Here is a 20,255-nt window from a genome sequence, read left to right as displayed (position 1 = left end):
CCTTGAGTCCCTATAACCACTTCCCATGATATGCCCAAAACATTCTACAGAAGCTTTACAGGGGAGGGAGAAACGGGTGAAAAAGACCTCCCTTTCTCCACTCTCAAAAGAACTCTGCTCATTACAAATCTGGATCCAACCAATAATGATTTTCTAGCACTCTTGGGATATTATTATACCTTATCTCAGTAATCCTTGGCACTTTCATGTCAACCAGGACATTACTATCCTGATACTGCAGCGGACTTGCCTAAGGCCCTCGATGGAATTCATAAGCGGGTTTTCCTGCTTATTTCTCACACCTCGCTACTATGGTGCATTTCTAATGCGATGATGGTGTAAAGTTGCCTTATAGGCTCAAAACCTTATAAAAGTTCAGCAGTGCTCATGTCCCCCCCCCCATGGAAGCTACCAAAAGCAGGTCTCTGGATGTCATAATTAATATTTAAAATATTAAGTATGCTATTTCTTTCCACACATCTAAGAAATGATATCTTTTTCTGCAAATAGTGTCAAGAATGGCAGCAGATGAGAAAGAGGTGGGAGGCATGCAGGGAACAGTAGAAAGGCATGAAATCAGGGGTGAGGGAGACAGCATTTAAAGTCATTTAAAAGCCTTGTATCTTTTCCCACTAAGCCTCATGAGTCATCTAATGGGAACTCAAAACTGTTTTGCACATCTAATTCTCATGTGTCCAATCCACAGTGATCTGTAATGACTGAAATGCTCCTGATATGTTTGCAGCTTTTTCTCCAGACTTTGACTTGCCTTCTGTGTACTACCAATTCTCTAGTTGGACAATTACCGGTATGCCCAAATGCATGCATGCATTCCCAATTGTTCACTTAAATACATTTTTTTAAAAATTCTATTTTTTTGTGTTGCCCTATAACTTACATTCTTTGGAGCCCAAGTGATTTTCCACACTAGGCTTAAGAGTTCCAGTAATCCATCCTTTTTATGGGCTGTTCTACAGTTTAAGCTTTTACCATTTTTCTGTGCATCTGTACTGACACTGCAGTACTGAACAACAGTTTATTTTTCCTCTGTCCAAATGTTCCTTTATTTATTGCACACAGTTTGCCTTTAATTACACTGTATAATTAAGCGCCACAAACCAGGTAGGAATGATTCTGCATCTGTTTGCCCAGAACAGCAGAATACTTAAGAGGCAATAGAACAGAACAGAAACAGAAGCAGCTTTGTCATGCTGGCCGCATGACCTGGAAGCTGTACGCTGGCTCCCTTGGCCAATAACGTGAGATGAGTGCCGCAACCCCAGAGTCGGTCACGACTGGACCTAATGGTCAGGGGTCCCTTTACCTTTAAGGTGCTACTGGACTATTTTCTAATTTTTTATTTCGACTGCGTCTGACCAACATGGCTACCTACCTGAATCTTCAGCTACCTACCTGAATCTAGTTAGGATTGCACTGTAAGCTGTGTTTTGATCTTTCAAATTCATAGTCATCACAGCACCAATGGCCCCTACTGACTCTCAAAATGCAAAGGTGTTCACTATAGTATGCTCAGCCTGGAGAGCAATCATGTCATAAATATAAATACAGAGCAAATGAATTAGACCTTGGTTAAAGGAATACTGAATCATCATCTAGCTAGCTGGAGCTAAGTAGAGCACAAGGAAATCACCATCTATTTTGAGTTAATGATGCTTAATTTCTTTTTGACTCGTTGAATTTTAAGGATGATTACCTTCAGACAAATGAAGGCTCTGCCACATGGAATTTTAGCTGTCATATGCTGTCAAATTCAGCTGTCATATGCCGTAGATCACTGTTCAAAAGAGTTTCCGAACAAAGGCAATGAATGGATTCAGGGATAGTTTGGTTCCTAGAACATTGGTCTACAAATGGTTTGTTGAGACCCATTACTGAGTTGAAAGCTGACCTAAAGTGTATCTACAGCAGCATTACCATTCTGCAAATGCATAAAAAAATGAATGAGGTGTCGCCCCAAGTGCATTTTTGGGCTAAAAGTGGGTCCCAGGTCTGAAAAGGTTGAAAACTTGTTCTAGAAAATAAAAATGATAATCCAAGCAGTACGAGCTCAGTGCAAAGGTGAGTAAACTGAAAGGCAGATACAGCAAAACCTAACCACATGATTTATCTGAACTGGAGTACATGTAATACTCATGAGTAAATATAGTTTTAATACCATTCATTTGGGTGTCCTCCTATGCACAGTCAAGCCCAGAGGAGGCAAGTTCTCCATTTTGCATAACAGAACAGTAGGGCTGTATCAGTGGCATTTTGTTGTCACTGAGATTCACTACTCTGCCAGCCAGCTGTCCTCCTGACCTCATGTATGGTGCTAGCAGTAAATGACAGAGAGCATCTGATAGAAGGGGGAAGGTAGACTGAAAGGTAAATCATCATAAATGTGGGGAAGTGGTTGCACATGCCTTAATATCAGTTCTGCATTATTTAATCACATGCGGTAAATGTGGGGAAGTGGTTGCACATGCCTTAATATCAGTTCTGCATTATTTAATCACATGCTCATAGATAGAGTGTGTTCTAAAAACAAAGGGGCACAATGGCTGCTATTAAAGATTACTGCACACTTTCCTCTCCTGGTTATCATTTAAGGAATGTGTCAAGAACTGGGGGAAATAATACATATGGAAAGGAAACTTGCAAATTGGCTTCCTCCTGTTGCTGTGTTCTCCCCAAATGTGTTGAGTTTGGCAAACACTGTGAATCTTCTTAGCCAAAGGTGTGATTGGTATAGCATACTGGACTCCATAGGTCTAGCTGCAGAGCCTAGAATCAGCATCTGTTAAACTGCCTGGAATCTATTAAACTTTCCACAAATTTCAGTGAGGCCCAATCCTATGCACGAAACCTACAGATTAATTGAGGTGCCCTAGCTCTGTATGAGATCGACCTGTTAACAGTTGCAGTTGTCCTGGTCCTGGTTGTCTCTGATTCTAGCAATATAATTAAGCAACAGCCCAGTATAGTCACTTCCTCCAGTGCTGAAGTCAGCTTCAGTGCTGTTAGTGACCTGTGACTTGCAAGCCAGACCATCCTTACTTTGAGTAAGGATGAGTTCCAGAATTTAACTCCTATCTTCCCTTGCCTGCTACTTGTCCTGTTCAAACAGGGGTGGCTAACCTGTGGTCCTCCAAAAGTTGCTGGTCAATGTCCCCATCGTTCCTGACCATTGGCCAAGCTGGCTGGGCTGAGGGGAGTTGGTGTCCACACCTTGTATCTTCACATTTCACCACCTAAAATAGAGAAAGGGGATTATCTTCAATTTCTGCATGCTATTGTTTGCTATTCTATTCTGTATATGGTATTTTTGCTTTGAGGTGTGTGTGTTTCTAGCCAAAGTTTAGTAAGAGAATTCAATTTTATTTAGTACTGTTGGATCAATCTAACAAGTCCTTCACTGCATTACGATGGCTTCTTCTATAGCTTCCATAAATATAGCAGTATGGTCTAATTAGTTACTGGTGTGACTTGCACATTGTATGGCAACAGTTGCTATACAATTTTACTGCCGAAAGACCTTTTACCATTTCTTTGATTCCAAGCTTTGTAGTGAATCCCTGTGTTCCATCCCTCATCTTTGTGTATCTTCTTTTTTTCCCATTGGTGAAATTTCTAAATGTCCCTGGAATATGCAATATGATAGGTTTGTATTGCTGTCATATTTTCTGTCTGGTTGTAACTTCCCAGCTGATTTGAACTTAGATAGTTTTGTGCATGGAAATAAAATGGAAGCTATTAGCACACTTTGTAAAGTTTTCAAGGTAAAAGTAGACCTATTAACCAATCTGTTAATGGAGGCAACATGTCTGGGAATACAAGTTGCTGCGAATCGCAGGTGTGAAGAGAGAACTGTTGCTCTCAGGTCCTGTTTTCAGGGCTTCCCACAGACATCAGTTTTGCCTGATCCAGCAGGCTCTTTTAATGTTCGGGAGAAGGAGGAAACATATAGTCCTCAGATGTACCACAGGGATAAGAGAGTCTTCTTCTGAATGAGTTAATACACAGTGTTCCAGATATCATCTTGGGCATTTCATAGACCGTGTTAGTCAATTTGGTGCCCTTGATGACCATTAGCCATGATAGCTGGGGCTGATGGGAACTGATGGGACCTGGAGGCCAACTGCATCCACAGGGTGCCATTCTGGCTACCGCCATCATAGACTCTAAAATTGATAATACACTGGAAAACAAAAAGAAAACTCCTGGTAGTGGTTGATTTATAACGTAGAACACAACTACTTTATGATATTATCATGGGGCATCCAAAAAGTATAAAACGATGCATAAGAACATCTATACTATACTACAATGAAATGTTTAAACGTTTATTTGATTGTCCTTGAATCTTCTCGCCACACTCTTTGAGAACCACTGCTCTATGACATGAAAGTTTATAGTTCTGCATTTAACAGCTTATTGTGCAGAATAAATTAACCTGACCTGTTTTGTTTTGTTTTTTTTGCAACCAGGGACAGAGAGGGAGACTAAACCACTTGAATTCCTCCTTCAGTTGGTAACCCAATTTCTGTAGAAGCCTGCTTTCCTAAACCTGATAACTTTCTGATGGATTAGATTACAGCTTCCTTCATCCCTAATGGCTGGGCATGCTGCCTGGGGCTAAGGAGAGCTGCAGCCCTTAATATCTAGGAGGCACCTAGGTTGGAGAAAGATGCTCCAAGCTGGCCTTACATCTGTCACCTTTGATTACAAGTTCAGTATAATGAATTTATACAGACCTTATAAATATAAACAGTATTTTAAAAGTGTATATACATATTATTATTATTATTATTATTATTATTAATATTAATATTTATTAGTGACTTTTCTCATGGAAGTGACATAATGTAACTTACAGATGCAATAAAAATACTTAAACAAATTACGTTAAATGCCATAAATAAATAAAAACTAAAAACAAACACAGACATCTATGCAAATAAAAACCAGGTCTTTTAGACTTTGCTCCTCTGAAAGAGGTCACAAATACTTCAACACTGTTCAAATTAAGGGCCAAAAACCCAGGTAAAAGGGGAGGTTTTGCCCCGGGCCCTAAAAATATATACACAGACACACTGTCAAAGATAACTCACAGTTACTCAGCTCTACCAAACTGGCTTAGGGAAAGTTCTAGCTAAAGGCTTTGCAGGCTGTGGCTTCAATCACTAAAGCAGCAGAGTAAAACAACTTCCGACACTTCCTACAGAGCAATTTTCTGTTACGTAGTTGGCTTAAAATCATCACAGGTCCATCTTCAGACAAATATGAAACCAATTCATTAAATACTAATTTGATATGTGTGCTATTGTAATGATTTGAGATAGTGAAGGAGCTATGCTTGCGTACATAGCCCCTGATGTGAATAAGCCCTGTTTAATTTTCTGTTTAAGCTTCTGTGATTGGAAACTGCAGGCAAATGTTGTGTTGTCATCCGTACGAAAGCCTGGAGACACAAAGAACAGCATCGCAGCTAACGATGCCACTGCACTGCTTGCTAACATCACAGTTGCTATGCTACAGCAATTTCCTTGCTCCCTTTCAGACAATGAACTTGAGCGAGAAAAATGTATAAAACACCAAATTACTTCCCACCTTTTTCTTCAATTTCATTAGCAGCTTTATGGCTAACCTTTTATACTGATAAGTACTCTTCAGCTTATCTATTGACAACAAAGAAGAAGATCTAACATAATCAGTTGGGGAGCATTTCAATTTACGTAGATCAGGATTGTAGTGTCTCTGTGGCCCTCCAGATGTTATTGAACTAAAACTCCCATCATTCCTGACATTTGGTGATGTTGGCTGGGCTGATGGGATTGGAGTCCAGCAATGCCTGGAAGACTACAGGTTAGTCACCACTGACCTAGATATTCTGTAACAGTAACAGATGTAAAAATGGCTATGGTTCCACAAGAAGGTTTAAAAGGGAGATTTCCCCACAAAGGTGCCAAACTGGAATTCATTTGCAATTTTGACAATATTGCACTTGGGCTCAGTAGAGTTGGGAAGGGGGTAGCTCGCAACAGAAAGTGATTCTCCATCTTGCTTTGCAAGCGGGTACTAGCTAGCTGTTAGAGGTGGGTCGCACTCACTGAGCCTGACTGGATTTTCTAATGATGTGACTGTGGACTTGGCTACATTAGTCAAGAAACAATGTTTTGAATGTGTTATAAAGATGCAACGCTAGATGGAGCCAGAGAGCAAAAAAATCTAAGCGATTTCCCATAGGATTTTTTTTCTTATAACAGTTTAATTTCTGGCGTATTTATAGCATGTTTTTCCCTTGTGTGTAGATCCACCCTGTATCTCATTTTCATTCATGCTCTTTGTAGCAGGGCCTCTTGCACTGGCCTCACTTTTATTTAAAACAACACCCTCTTTCTTTGTGTTTTCCAGTTTTGTAAAACACATATTTCCCAATGCTCCTGCCATCTGACAAAGGGAGCTCTGGCTCACAAATGTGTGTGCTGGTTTGCTAGTTTTGACTGAAGGTGCCACCAGACTTCTTTCATTTCTGCATCAAACCAAAAGGACTATTCTTCTGGAACGTGAGACTGTATTGGTCATAATGTTTTAAATTTTCCAGCTTTGAATTCTGCTATCCATTTGTAGTGGTGTTCCCCAAACCCCATTTTGTAGTCAGCTTAAGGCATATATGTTTTTCTGGTCTGTAGCATTGATAAGAATAATCTGCCCACCCACCCCTTTTTCATGCTGCTCATTCCTATCTGGATGAAGACAGGCAAGCACTGCTAACTGGGGTTGAAGAAGTGGATTGAATACTGTACACTCACTGCCTTCATCACAAATGCCTCTATGCACCCCTTCTACCACCCTTTAGAATGCCTGTGTCTGCCATTCTGCTTTACCAGTTATCCATCAGCTCTAAATGTCCTGCAAATGCTTTGAGGGTTTTCTTGATTGTGATTAAGTATAATCTGTGGGGTGGTGTCTAGTAGCCTCTATCTCCTTCCTGATTCTGTTATGTCATTCATTAAGAGTGCTTAGTGCAAATGTACCCTTCATTAGCATGCACAGCAAAACACATTCCCATATGTTCCCCTTGCAGGCTTTTCACATTCCTGAAGATATCTATTGGTTGATGTCACTTGCCGGGTGGACCCAGTCTGCTCAGTCTTCTCTTCCAATCCCCTGGGGAGTTCAGTTTTCTCTCCCTCTCTTTTCCAGATGCCAGATATAGATAGATAGATAGATAGATAGATAGATAGATAGATAGATAGATAGATAGATAGATAGATAGATAGATAGACAGATAGATAGACAGATGATAGATAGATACATAGATACATAGATACATAGATACATAGATAGATAGATAGATAGATAGATAGATAGATAGATAGATAGATAGATAGTGACTAGGATAGTTAAATGATGTTAAGCATTTAACTGCATAGATTTGTTGGCATAAAAATGTCTTTAAGAGATGCCTAAAAGTCAAAAGTGAGGATGCCTGCTGAATCTCTGCGGGAAGAGTGTCCCACAGCATGGAGCTGGTGACCAAAGTACAGTATGTGGATAACTCTACTTATTGATATTGGGTGTCTCCCTACCTCCCAGGTGCAAACTGTGAATAAAACTGTGTTGGTGCTTTAAACTTTTTATTTACCTAACAAAATGTGGAAAAACCAAAATCCCTGTTAGTGTCATACCTTCTTAATTTTTAGAATTTCATTATTCATTTCACCTTAGAACATTAAACTTTATGTTAATTTTATATATTTATACCTTTAACCACCAAGGTATTTTAGGATATTAAGGCTACAAACATGTCACACTTACCTGACAATAAGCCCCATCGAACATTACAACACTTGAACACTCTATTATCACACTGTAAGAGTGCATCTATTTTTGGCATATTGACTTTCCATAAATAAATGTGAATAAAACTCAATATATTTTCTCCGTAAGTGCCCCGAGCACAGAGATATTTCTTATTATGTTATCTCCAGCCAAGCTTCATGTGGCTTTTAAAAGTACACTTCAAACCACTCTCCTTCCTGCAAGCGTCAATATAACAACATTGTCATGGCAACAAGGCCCCTTTGCTCCAATCAAATCAATTCAGAAAATAAAGCATGGTGATGACATCACAATATGTACTGACATCACACAATGTTGGGTGGTAGGGGAGAGGATGGGGTGACAGTGGTTCTACTAGAAAAATAAAATGACATTGTCAGTATAAGTGTAGCAAAATAAAAAAATTCCTTCAGTAGCACCTTAAAGACCAACTAAGTTTTTATTTTGGTATGAGCTTTGGTGTGCATGCACACTTCGTCAGATACCACTTCGTCAGATACCACTTCTGACGACGTGTGCATGCACACGAAAGCTCATACCAAAATAAAAACTTAGTTGGTCTTTAAGGTGCTACTGAAGGAATTTTTTTATTTTGCTTCGACTCAGACCAACACGGCTACCTACCTGTAACTAGTATAAGTGTAGATTAGACATTATAGCTTAATGTACCTTTAAGCTCATATAGCTGTGATTACAACGCATTTGATTTCTCTTAGGAACAGGAAATAAATGATCATATGAAAATAAATAATTGACCTCAAACCAAATGAATTTAGTTAGTTACATGTTGCATTTATAGAACACCCTTCGTCACATCTGAGGTGATCCCAGGCTGGTTACCAACGCATAAAAACACAAAACTAAAATAGAGTGAATAAAAGTGAAAATAAAAGCTAAGTGGTTACTGCAACAGCATAGAGATCCAGTAACAAGAGGCAACTGAAACTGGGTAACTGGGTGGGGAAACTTCTAAGGGCCACGTATCAGTGGTGGGTGGAGTTGGAGGCAAGAAAGTGGGCGAAGCAACAAATGCAAATTTGGCCTTTGTACAGTAGTTTCTTTCTACATACATTCTCACACCATTCTCTATCACTGCCATTCCATGCCCTTACAACTGCTCCTACACTCCTGAAGTAGGAGTATGCACAGGTTTGTTTGCCAGGCATGAGAGAGGAGTGGTGGTGGAATACTCTGAGCATGTGCCCATTTCACAGTTTAAATTCACTTAAATCGTAGTACTGTCAGGAATGCCACTACAGGAATAAAAAGGAGTTTCCTTCTGCTGCCCTGATGTTAACGAAACATATTTACTTGGGAAAAGGCACAATTTTGTTGTAGAAATGGCTAATACACGTTTTAAGGAAAACTTAACAAAACGGTTATGTAACTACTCACACACACAGCTGCTCCAATGAGTTTTTTAAAGGGAAAAAAGTGGGGAGGAGATGAGGAAGGATGCAGTGATGACCAGCCTCACTCCCACACCAGCCCAAGAACTGTTGTTGTTTAGTTGTGTCCGACTCTTCGTGACCCCATGGACCAGAGCACGCCAGGCACTCCTGTCTTCCACTGCCTCCCGCAGTTTGGTCAGACTCATGTTAGTAGCTTCGAGAACACTGCCCAACCATCTCATCCTCTGTCGTCCCCTTCTCCCTGTGCCCTCAATCTTTCCCAACACCAGGGTCTTTTCCAGGGAGTCTTCTCTTCTCATGAGGTGGCCAAAGTATTGGAGCCTCAGCTTCAGGATCTGTCCTTCCAGTGAGCACTCAGGGCTGATTTCCTTAAGAATGGATAGGTTTGATCTTCTTGCAGTCCATGGGACTCTCAAAAGGTCAGCAACCTTTTTCAGCCATGGGCCAGTCCACCATCCCTCAGACCATGGGCCGGTCCACCATCCCTCAGACCATCTGGTGGGCCGGACTATATTTATTTTTTTGGGTGTGTGTGAACGAATTCCTATGCCCCACAAATAACCCAGAGATACATTTTCAATAAAAGCACACATTCTACTCATGTAAAAACACACTGATTCCTGGACTGTCCGTGGGCCGGATTGAGAAGGTGATTGGGCCGCATCCGGCCCACAGGCCTTAGGTTGCCTACCCCTGCTCAAGAGTCTCCTCCAGCACCATAATTCAAAAGCATCAATAACTACTGCCACTTTTTACATCTATTGCCCTCTAGGCATTCCTTCAACATATGTGGTATAGTGGTTAGAGTGTCAGATCAGGACCTGGGAGACCAGGGTTCAAGTCCCACTCCCCATGGAGCTCATTGGGTGACCTGCTGAGGCCATCTACTGCTGCTCATCCTGACCTATCCCACAGGGTTGTTGGAATTAAACGAGGAGGAGAACCATGTACTTCCCCTTGAGCTTTTTGGAGGAAAAGGTGGGATATAAATGCAATAAGATAAATAAGGCCTAGCCTCCACTGCACCGAGGCCAACATTCGTTTTGCCCTTCTAACAACCAAAGTGACACTCCAGTTTGGGGAAAAAGCTCACAGAGCATCACCAGAATTTGTCAGACGTGTCATTGAACGCTTGCAGGAGCTTTCCTTGGGGGGGACGGGGACTGCACTTAAAAAAGAAAAGAAAAGACTCCAGTAAGGTGCAATAAACAAAATCTGCCCTTATTCCCTTATGGGGTATACAAGAGCCCTTGTAGAGTCCTTTGTAGGTTCTCCATTGGTAGGAGAAAATAACAGAGGCCAACCAGAGAATATTGAGAAGCAAAGCAGCTAGTAAGCCTGATCTTTATTGAACTGTTGTAACAGGGTGCTCAAGCCGTGCATTTAATGCTCCAGCCAAAGGACGTCAAACAGCAGAGCAGGAGTGGAAAATACGGGGCCAGGAAGACCACTCAGGGCTAGCCAGGTTTATCTGCCTCGCTACGAGACAGCTTCACACGCTGCTGAGTCTGACCCTGTTAGAAATGGCTGGATAAATGGTTTCTTTTGGGGGGGGGGCGTATGAGCGTGTGAGCCCTGAGAGGTCCCCACAGCTAAGGACCTCCCCTGCCTCGCGTTCTGTAAAGCGGCTTGCTCCTGCAGCGCCTGGTCACTCCAGTCTTCTCAGCCGGTGGCGTCGGAGCGCGCACGAGCGAGCGTCCTTTGCGCACCTCCGAGTGCGCCTTTCCGAGCGCGCGGAAGAGCTCGCGCGCTGAGTGAGGCTAAGGGCAGGAGGGGGCGGCGGAGGGAGCGGGAGCGCGAGGTAGTTCCCCCCCCGCCGCCCGCTTCCCTCCTCGGCTTTGCTGAGGCCGGCAAGAAGCAGTAACAGCAGCAGCAGCAGCAGCAGCTGCAGCCCCTGCCGCCTGGTTGGCTTGCTGTCGCGCCGCGTACTCGAGCTGGAGGCTGCTTTGCGAGCGCCCTGCCGCACGCTCCAGCCAAAGTAGCCGGCGCTGGGCTCGCAGCAGCCGAGGCAGCCCTGGCTCTCGGGGGAGCGACCCTGTGCATGCTGCCACACGCATGTGCGAGGGGCGAAGACTCCGGGATCGGAGCCGCTGCCTCGGCGGGCATGAAATGTGCGCTCCTCGGGCTGGCGAAATCGCCCAGCAAGAAAGGCGCCGCTGAATGGCCGAGGGGGGAACGGGAGGAAGAAGGCGAGGAAGAGCCGGCCGGAGCCAGGAGCCCCAGCCGCTGCTTGACCAGCATGCTGAGGAAGGTAAGCGATGGATGCGGCGCTCCTCTCTCCACAGCCGCGAAGGGTCGCCAAGGCTGAGAGGAATCCCCGGGCAGCAGCTGTGCCTCTTCCTCCCTCTCGGCGCCGGCGAGGCTTCGCGTTCGGAATTGGCGCGCTTCGGGGCAGCGACATATGGGAGCCTCGTTTGGTTGAGACCCAGGGAAGGAAAGGAGGGCCGCCGCCACCTCTCCGTGCGGTTGCCCCAAGGCAAATAAAATGGGGAGGTTGTCACACGTTACTGACAGGGAGGAAACACCGGAGAGGGTACATTGCAGAGGGGGCTTTTCCGTCGGCTCTTCGGTGTCTTGCCGGCTAGTGGTGTCTCTCTATTTCAAAGGACAGTGTGTCCCCAAGCCTTGCGAGCAGCTCTGTGGGTCATACGAAAGCTGTGTCTGTGTGAGCGAGTGACCCGGCGCCCTTTTACCATTTATTACGGGCACGAGACGGATCTGCTCTGCTCTCCTAGGCGTTTTTGCGGGATCTGGCCGTTAGAGCGCGCTGTTTCCCCAAAATCTCTCCCAGTTCCTTACAGTGAGGAATCTTAGGGTTTTTTGGGGGGGGGGGTGTTTCCCAGTAATTTGGCCTCAAGTGGTACCTTTCTCTAGGCAGATGTTTATCTTCAAATATGTGCCTTTCTTGTCGTGAGGGGGTTGTTGGTAAGGCAGTTAGCGAAAGGTCTTCTTTCGGAGCCATCTGACCTGACTGCTTCACCTCATTTTGGATGTTGGCTGTGTTTTCGCTCAGGGCTGAAACAAAACCTCAGGCAAATCAATGGGCAAGGCCCAACAGCCCATATATGGTGTGGAACTGGAGCCCTACCCACCTGTGCATACCACTGCTTGAGAGAAGCATCCTGGGGTGTGGGATGTGCATGGTTCACTTGCCCTGTTTCAGGCGTGAACATGGGCAGTTGTGTGTACCAGAGGAAGCACCCTGTGAATGTTGTGCAGAAGCAGTTCATATGCTATATGTGGAAGTGGCGGAAGTACTTTTTGGCCAGCTCCTGCTGTGACTCATGAAGTGGGACTTCCAGACCTTGTTCATGATTTTTCTCATTTGTAATATTCAAATAGGACCTGCAGTATTCCATTTGTAGCAGGGTTTATGGTGCCAGTGAGCAGCCACCCTCATTTCCTCCAGCAGACTCCATTCCACCTCTCTTGGTTTTCTGGGTTTTCCCCTCCGCAGCAGACACTGAGCACTTTCTGGTCACTCAGCATCTGGGTATGTGGGTTTTTGTTTTTGTTTTGCATTTGCTTTTTACTTCCCTTAAGTATTTTTTGTACTTCCGTAGACCGTAGGTTTCGCCTGAGCATGCTTGTTTTCCACTTGCCCCAGTACAATCCTACCTGCACTCAGCAACCGAGTTTGCTATTAGAAGGGGTGATAAACCAACTCATTCAGAAATAGTTCTCCAGTATTAAACTTTTAGCAAAATGATGGTGTTAAGGGTGTCCAGAGAAGCATTTTGCATGTAAAAGAAAAAACACTGCTCTGCAGTTGAGTTTTGAGGTGTGCCCTGAAGCCATATGCCCCGCAGAGCTGAAAAATTCAACAAATATAGGACCTGTGATGCTTGGATGTCTTGAGGTAAGGAAATGTCTCAAATGACACCTGGCAGTCCTAGTAATTGTAAACACTTCTGGAAACAATTGCTAACTTCCTGCAAGGAATTAATGTGCTTGGGTATGATTCTTAGCACAGCTATTGCCCAGGTGTGTGGTAAGGTCAATGCAGTTCCCTGTTATTCCTATCATGACTCTGATGTCATCACTGTGATCAGCATTGTGCCAACCTCCTTTGTCTTTCAGTTGTGTACAATCATTCTCAGTTGTTTCTAGTTAAAGAGCACTCAGATGTGAATCTAACAAGTGCAGTGATTCACAGAACTGGAAAGTGTCATGGGACCTGGTAGGCAGGATGGTCAGATGTAAAAGCTGGGGCTGAAATTCCCTCTTCTACATCACTACTGAAGGCGCGCAGGTCGGAGCTACCCTTGGCCACTCTTACTGGGAGGTTATCTAGTCCAGGTCTGCTCAGTCCAAACTTAAAGCCTCTGATCTGATATGTGCACCCAGCAGTTTCCTTAAAACCATCTAAGAAAAAAAAATTCTGAATCATGGGATGAGAGCCACTAGTATGCCATAAGTGTGTCACCAGGATGCCAGGAGTCAGTTTTGGGTGGAAAAATTGATAAACACTAGGTCCTGCTAGTAAAAGATGAAGTAAAAAATGTGGGGGAACCTAAGAGGAGTTCGGGTTTATCGAACAGGATTCTGAATTAGAAGTTGAATTGCAGCATCACCTGAAGGCGTTTTTAAAAACACCTTGACTCTTGTAATCTTACGTAATATTGTATAGCATTGCAATGTAGATTTGTGCATGCTACTTTTATTATGGACCTCCTAGTTCACCATGTTTGCTGTAATCAATCCCATGCATAGCAGGGAGACAAGATTGACTGAATGCCACCATTACACTTTTTATTTGTGGCAACTGCACTTGCTCACCTATAGGACTGTGTGTTTGAAAAAAATCCACTGTGCTGCTTGAAATGGTTAACGCGATATACAGTACAACTAAACCTGTGTCGATCTTGCAGCTCCTACATCACACAGGAGCTAGTCAGAGGGAAATTGCAGAGGTTTGCATTGGATTATTCAACATAAGCACTTTTTGAAGTCAGTAAGAAGAGCACAACTGTATGTAGCTACTCTTTTGGCTTGAATCATGATTGATTAAAGTTGCCTGAGATTGTTTGGTGTTGGGGTTCAACAAAGCCTTCCATCTGACCACCCCCTCATTTCTGCATTTGCCTGATAGTAAATCCTGTTGGTGTTGAATCAGATTGCTCCCCAGTAAATACCTATTTAAGCTTGGAGCTGTTGGGTAGCGAAACTTTCCCATCTACAGCAGAAGCCTCTCCTCACTACAGTATGTGCTTTTAGTTGCCATGGAATCCTGTACTTAAACGTAATGTTAGCTGCAGCCTCTGAGTCAACTTCATAGCACATGCTATTGTTTATGGCTCTTGCAAAGCTTAAATAAATGAAAGTGTTATATTTCTAGGACTTCAAGTAGGCTAAGAAGAATCCCTTTCTACATTGCACTTAAACACAGAAGAGGCACTGACAGCAGCTACTTGATACAGGGGTTGCATTGATGAAAGCAACTTGCCCTTGCCTTTGCTGAGCCAAAGAATAAGAGCTGAGAAACAGCCGTGAGCTATCTTTAGGGATTGTTGGTGTGTGGCAGTTCTGCCTGCATCTGTTGTTGGTTGTGTGGCCATGAATTATTTCACTGGCAAAACATCTCAGGCAGGAAGATACCGTAGTTTATTAGATGACACAACTTTTCAGTGCTCGTTTCGTGTAAAGCTTGTCGTAATAATAGTTTTAAGTAGAGAAGATCTTAATGTTCATTAAAACTGGCAAGCAGAAATGTGAAGAAACACCTGTTAAGATGAGTAACAGGCAGGTTGGAATCTTCATCCACAATGACATTTTTTTGTACAGAGAATGGTGGCATAGTAGCACCCAAGTTTTATTAAATTTAGTGGTGTTCCCACAGTTGGCAGAGATGGAAGCTGAAGTGGATCAACTACCCATTTTCCTGTTGTGGTTACGTGTGGATAATCCTTATATGCACAGGCTAACACATGATTTAGGGCAGATTATTTAATTATTTGGTTAATGCAGCCTTCACCAAAATCTGGTACCATCTAGGTGTTTTGGAGCTGCAGCTCTGTGCTAGCTACTTTTTGGAAATTATTATTATTAATCATTACATTTATAGATCACTTTTATCTCCTAAAGATCTCAAAGTGGTGTACATGGTTCTCTTTCCTCCCATTTCATCCTCACAACAACCCTGTGAGGTAGGTTAGGCTAAGAGACATGGTGATTGGCCCAAGGTTCACCCAGTGAGCTTCTTGGCTGAGTGGGGATTCAAACCTTGCTTCCCCAGGTCCTAGTCCAACCCTCTAACCATTATACCACCCTGATATCTCAGTGGTAGTTTTTGTTGTGTGAATGGTGCCAGGGATCCCTTGGGCGGCTTATGTTGACCCCCTGAGGTCCATGGTCCACCAGTTGGGAACCACTGGTTTAAAGAAAGAGTTCCAAGGAAGAAACATTTCTTTCTCTCTAACTACTACTACTACTACTACTACAGTGAAAAATTGTCAGCAGTGTATTCCAAAGTATCATGTCACACAACCTGGCATTGGATTAGAAAGGCTGTAACCTTTGCTTCCCGTTGTGAAAAGTGGGCCAAGTTTCTGTGTGGTTCTCAGCAGTATTTTGAATTTTGAATTAAATGTTAGCAGGCATAATAGTACTTTGACTACGGGGATAACTGCTTTTTCTTTGCCTCCAAAAGACATTTTGACAAGCTGAATGAAAAGTGTAATATAAAGACTCTGTATTGCATGATGGACTATTATGCAGTAAAATAGAATCCCATAGTTATAATGTTCTCATTTTTCTTACACTAATTCATGCAAACATGTGAAGTCACATGTGCTATACAGTAGTTTTCCATGTTTCTCCCCCCCCCCCTGTGTGCCATTATTTGTGTTTTGCTGGATGTAGCAATTATTTGAAAGGCTTAGTAGCTTATAGCAGCTCACAGGGATGAGAAGGCTCTGTTTTTCACAGTTATTCTCACAGAGTTAATTGCATCACTTTGTAAATGCATTCAGTGAGCTCAGGCTGAAATGTGACATTTTGTATTAGACAGTTCTAGTCTGGTGTCTCAGCAGGCACACGGGCCCTGCTGCTCTGAGGGAATTATAGGTTTGTCTCTCTTGGCAAATGTGTTTGGGTTTGCTGCAGTGTTAGTAATTCCATCCCTTTGAGGACTGAAGTATGATTGGGCTGGCTTGCTTGCTTTGGTAGGAGGAGGAAGAAAGAGGTTGTGGGTAGTGCGAGCAGCAATAAACATTAAACAAAATATGTTTTCATTGTGGGCATTGTACAAACGGATGTTTATTTCAGATTGGGGGGGGAAGTATTTTTGTAGTTCTGAAACTATTACTATGCAATGTGAAAAATTTTTTGCTATTGGAATTTTTTAAAAAAATCATATAATATTTATTCTGTTTAGTTGCAGGTAGGTAGCTGTGTTGGTCTGCCGTAGTTGAAACAAAATAAAAAAATTCCTTCCAGTAGCACCTTAGAGACCAGTTTGCACACGAAAGCTCATACCAATAACAAACTGGTCTCTAGGGTGCTACTGGAAGGAATATGCATTATAACACAGTGGCACCAGATGGCGTTGTGGAGTTCGAATTTGCCAACCTGATTTCTCATACAGTACAGAGTTTACAACGTGTTTAACTAAAATGCTTCTTTGATGTGTCTAGATCCAGCCAGGGTGAATTACATACAACTCAGAGGCTATATACCCCTATCCAGCTGAATGCCAGTAACCCATACTCCAGTTGCTTTTATTTTTCCTTCCCAAATTTTTCTACCCACTCTTCTGGCTAGCTGTACCTGCAGCCAGTCAGAGTCTCCAGTCTAGCACTCTGCAAGCTACACCACTCTTTTGCACTGGGATTCTCTTTACATTCTTCCTGGCCCCCTTGAAAATAGGTGTCAGGGTCAAATTGGTGTTTGAATTATGACATGTAGAATTGTGACCTGGATTTTAAATATGGTTTGTTACGAACAAACCTGTTGCCCGAATTATCAGGGGTATTAATCAAAAGATTTTCCCCATTGGTGATTTGACTTTCCTTTCGATCAGTGACTGATTGGGAGATCTGAAGCACCTCTTACATGACTCATAGGGTACAACTCTACAAAAATTGCATTGCAAATCAGAAACATTTTGAAGGAATTTTCATTTGCATTTGTTAACCTTTTGGCCACGCTTAGACTGAATATAGTTTGCCAAAGTACTGATGAACCTGGAAGAACAGAATGAATGGCTCAAATGATCACATAAAAATAAAATGCCAAAAACCCACATTTGGATTTGGTTCAGACTTTAATGGCCAACAGGTTCCAAAGAGGAAGCACTTAAGAGTATTGATAACACTTAGGGGAACCTAAGGTTTTCATGGCTGCTTTTTATAATTAAAAAGCTGTTTTAACAATTTAATATGTGACGAGAATAGTAACTTTGAATAGATGACTATACTAGGCTGGACCCTGCATACCTTGAATATGATCTACTACCCTTTGCCCCAACATAATCTATTACAACATAGTATCCCCATCCAACTTCCATCCTCTCTCATCACTAGCCATGCTGGCTTGGACTGATGAGAATTGTAGTCCAGCAACTTGTTGAGGGCACCACACTGGTTACACGTGATCTATTAGGCCCACTGCTAGCCCATTTGCAAAGCTAAGCAGGGTCCAGTATGATTTCAAATTGGATAAGGAGCAAAGTGCTGAGATTCCTGTGTTACAGGTGGTTGGACTCTCAGAGTTCCTCCCAACTCTACAATTCTATGATACACTCAATTATTCTGTTTGTATGCTTAGTTCATACAGGAAGGGTACATACAGCCATTTACACTGGCTTCTAAAGCTATAAAATTTCTGGAGATTCAGCAAATCATGGCTGGTCCTCCATCATCAACAACAACAACAACAACAACAACAACAACAACAACAACAACATCTTAGTGGCATCAGTGCACTTGGTATTTTACAGCAAGTGTGGGGACCTTTTGGCCCTCCAGATATTGCTGAATTACAACTCCCATCCTCTTGGCCAATAACCATGTTTTCTGGAGCTAATGGGAGTGGTAGCTCAACATCCAAAGAGATAAAGTTTCACCACACCTGTTTTACAGGATAAGTAAAAATGCCATACAGATTTGGAAGGAAGAGGACAGAAGGAGAGAAGGGACAAGACTAACAAGGGATAAATTGGAGCAAATCTACTTTAATGTACTTGGCCTTCTATGCCGTTGAGTAAGAAATGGACAATGGGATAGATAGGAAATTGCTCCTTTTGAAGTGTTTGAAATGCCTTTTTGGTTCCTAAGACAAATATTGATTTGGAATTCAGCATTAGCATGTGCTTCTCTTATTTAATTTCCTAGTCCTTGATATAAACTTGGTTATAACTAAATCACAAATACATTTTCATTAATTCACTTATGGCATGTGATTTAGGTATTGTTGTGATACAGCTCTGGCTTATGGAATAAGTATGTTAAATTTGTAATGCAAAATGATGTCTTTGCCACAGCCAATATATGTAATTTAAGGGTAGGAAGATAAACCCGTTTGCTTTTAAAAAGTAGATGGGAACATTTTCTGTTCTCACCCTAGAATACCAAAATAAGCCAACTATGCAGAAACCATTATACTGTGTGCTTATTTTCCCACAGCCTGTTGTTTATGCAAGCCATACCCATAATTGCCTCAAGACTTTGTGAATTGTTCATGACAATTTCTCATTGCTAAGCGATCACTTAATATGGTTAAACTGCTAAGCTGAAGATAAATGACTTAAATTATTACAGAATAATAGCACATCTGCTAAGACCCTTCTAGTACTGCAGCAACAATAGACTTGCAATTGAAGAGGAATTCTTCATCTACAAGAAACATTTTGTTAAGCTGTAGTATGTGATTTTAGATATAGATGATTAACAACAAAATCTCCCTTACAAGATAAAATATGTTTCAGTTCTGGTTTATTTAATGAATCCCTTATAAACAGGGCTGAGGGAGGAGAGGTGCCAAGGAAAAGGTCTATTGCATGACATTCTAAGATCCCGAAGGAAATTAGGCTCCAGCCTCATGTCTTGTTTGAGTGTGTCCCACCTCCAAATACAGTACAATATGTAGTGGAAGTTTTGATGCAGAGATTTCCCCTCCCTCCCCCAAAGAGTGAGTGTGTGTGTGTGTGTGTGTGTGTGTGTGTGTGTGTTTCAGTGGTACAGTACAGTTCTATAAGTAGAATGTATCATGTGAATACTTGCATACAGTACTTAAATCGTTCTGGGTGGTGAAAGTCTTGAGCTGCCTGAATCATTACCATGATTTTGCCACTTTAAAATGTGGGAGGGATCAAGGATATCTCCCTGCAAATATGGGTGGCGTAATGAACTAGTGTATCACCCAATATGCTGTGACTAGGCCTTGTCCAGGAGCCAATGGGCTGCAGCCTGCAACAGGCTGTTTTAGTGGGCAGGTCCTGGGGGGGGGGGGAGTCAGACCTGAAAGAGAACCTTTTCCTTCTGAACCACTCCTAAACAGAAGCTTTAGCTTTGCTTATTGCCCACATACTAACCCACATTATAGAATCCTTTACCTTACTCTAGACAAAGGTTATGTTATGTACGTACTAAGCTTGGATCTTAGAACAATAAGCAAGTAGGATCCTAGAATGCAACAACTGATTGGCTTGCAGGAGAAGACCAATCAGGCTCCAGGAGGAAGTTAATCAGCCTATTAGGCTGGTAGGATCGTAGAATGCAACAACTGATTGGCCTGCAGGAAAAGACCAATCAGGCCCCAGGAGGGAAGCAGAATCAGCCAATCAGACGGGACTCATTGTGTAAATAATGTACTGTATATAAAAGCCTGAGGTTTGGGGGGCATTCGATTCACTGTTTTACAAGCTGCAATAAAAAGCATGAAGTCACTACAGGACAAGTATATTTTAGGTTAGTTGCTGGCCTCTGCAGTGTAAGACTTTCTACATTCCTCATAGCAATACGTGTGGCTTATCATTTAATTCCAGTGTTCCATATTTCT

At 42.5% G+C, this 20,255-nt stretch overlaps 1 protein-coding gene across 2 annotated transcripts in view; it reads left to right on the top strand.

Moving 5' to 3' along the window:
• Window positions 1-11,052: 11,052 nt before the first annotated feature.
• TMCC3 (transmembrane and coiled-coil domain family 3) overlaps window positions 11,053-20,255 on the top strand; it is an 88,880-nt gene continuing 79,677 nt past the window's right edge. The window contains exon 1 of one of the 2 annotated variants that reach the window (XM_060279706.1): window positions 11,053-11,508. In XM_060279706.1, coding sequence (XP_060135689.1) covers window positions 11,299-11,508 — 210 coding nt within the window. In that variant the 5' untranslated portion in view covers window positions 11,053-11,298. The remainder of the gene's footprint in view (window positions 11,509-20,255) is intronic. The other variant, XM_060279705.1, reaches the window with a different exon arrangement.

This window comes from Zootoca vivipara, chromosome 10 (assembly GCF_963506605.1).
Source record: "Zootoca vivipara chromosome 10, rZooViv1.1, whole genome shotgun sequence".
Lineage (NCBI taxonomy): Eukaryota > Metazoa > Chordata > Lepidosauria > Squamata > Lacertidae > Zootoca > Zootoca vivipara.
Note: the sequence above shows the minus strand (reverse complement) of the source record. Positions and strands in the feature narration are given on the sequence as shown.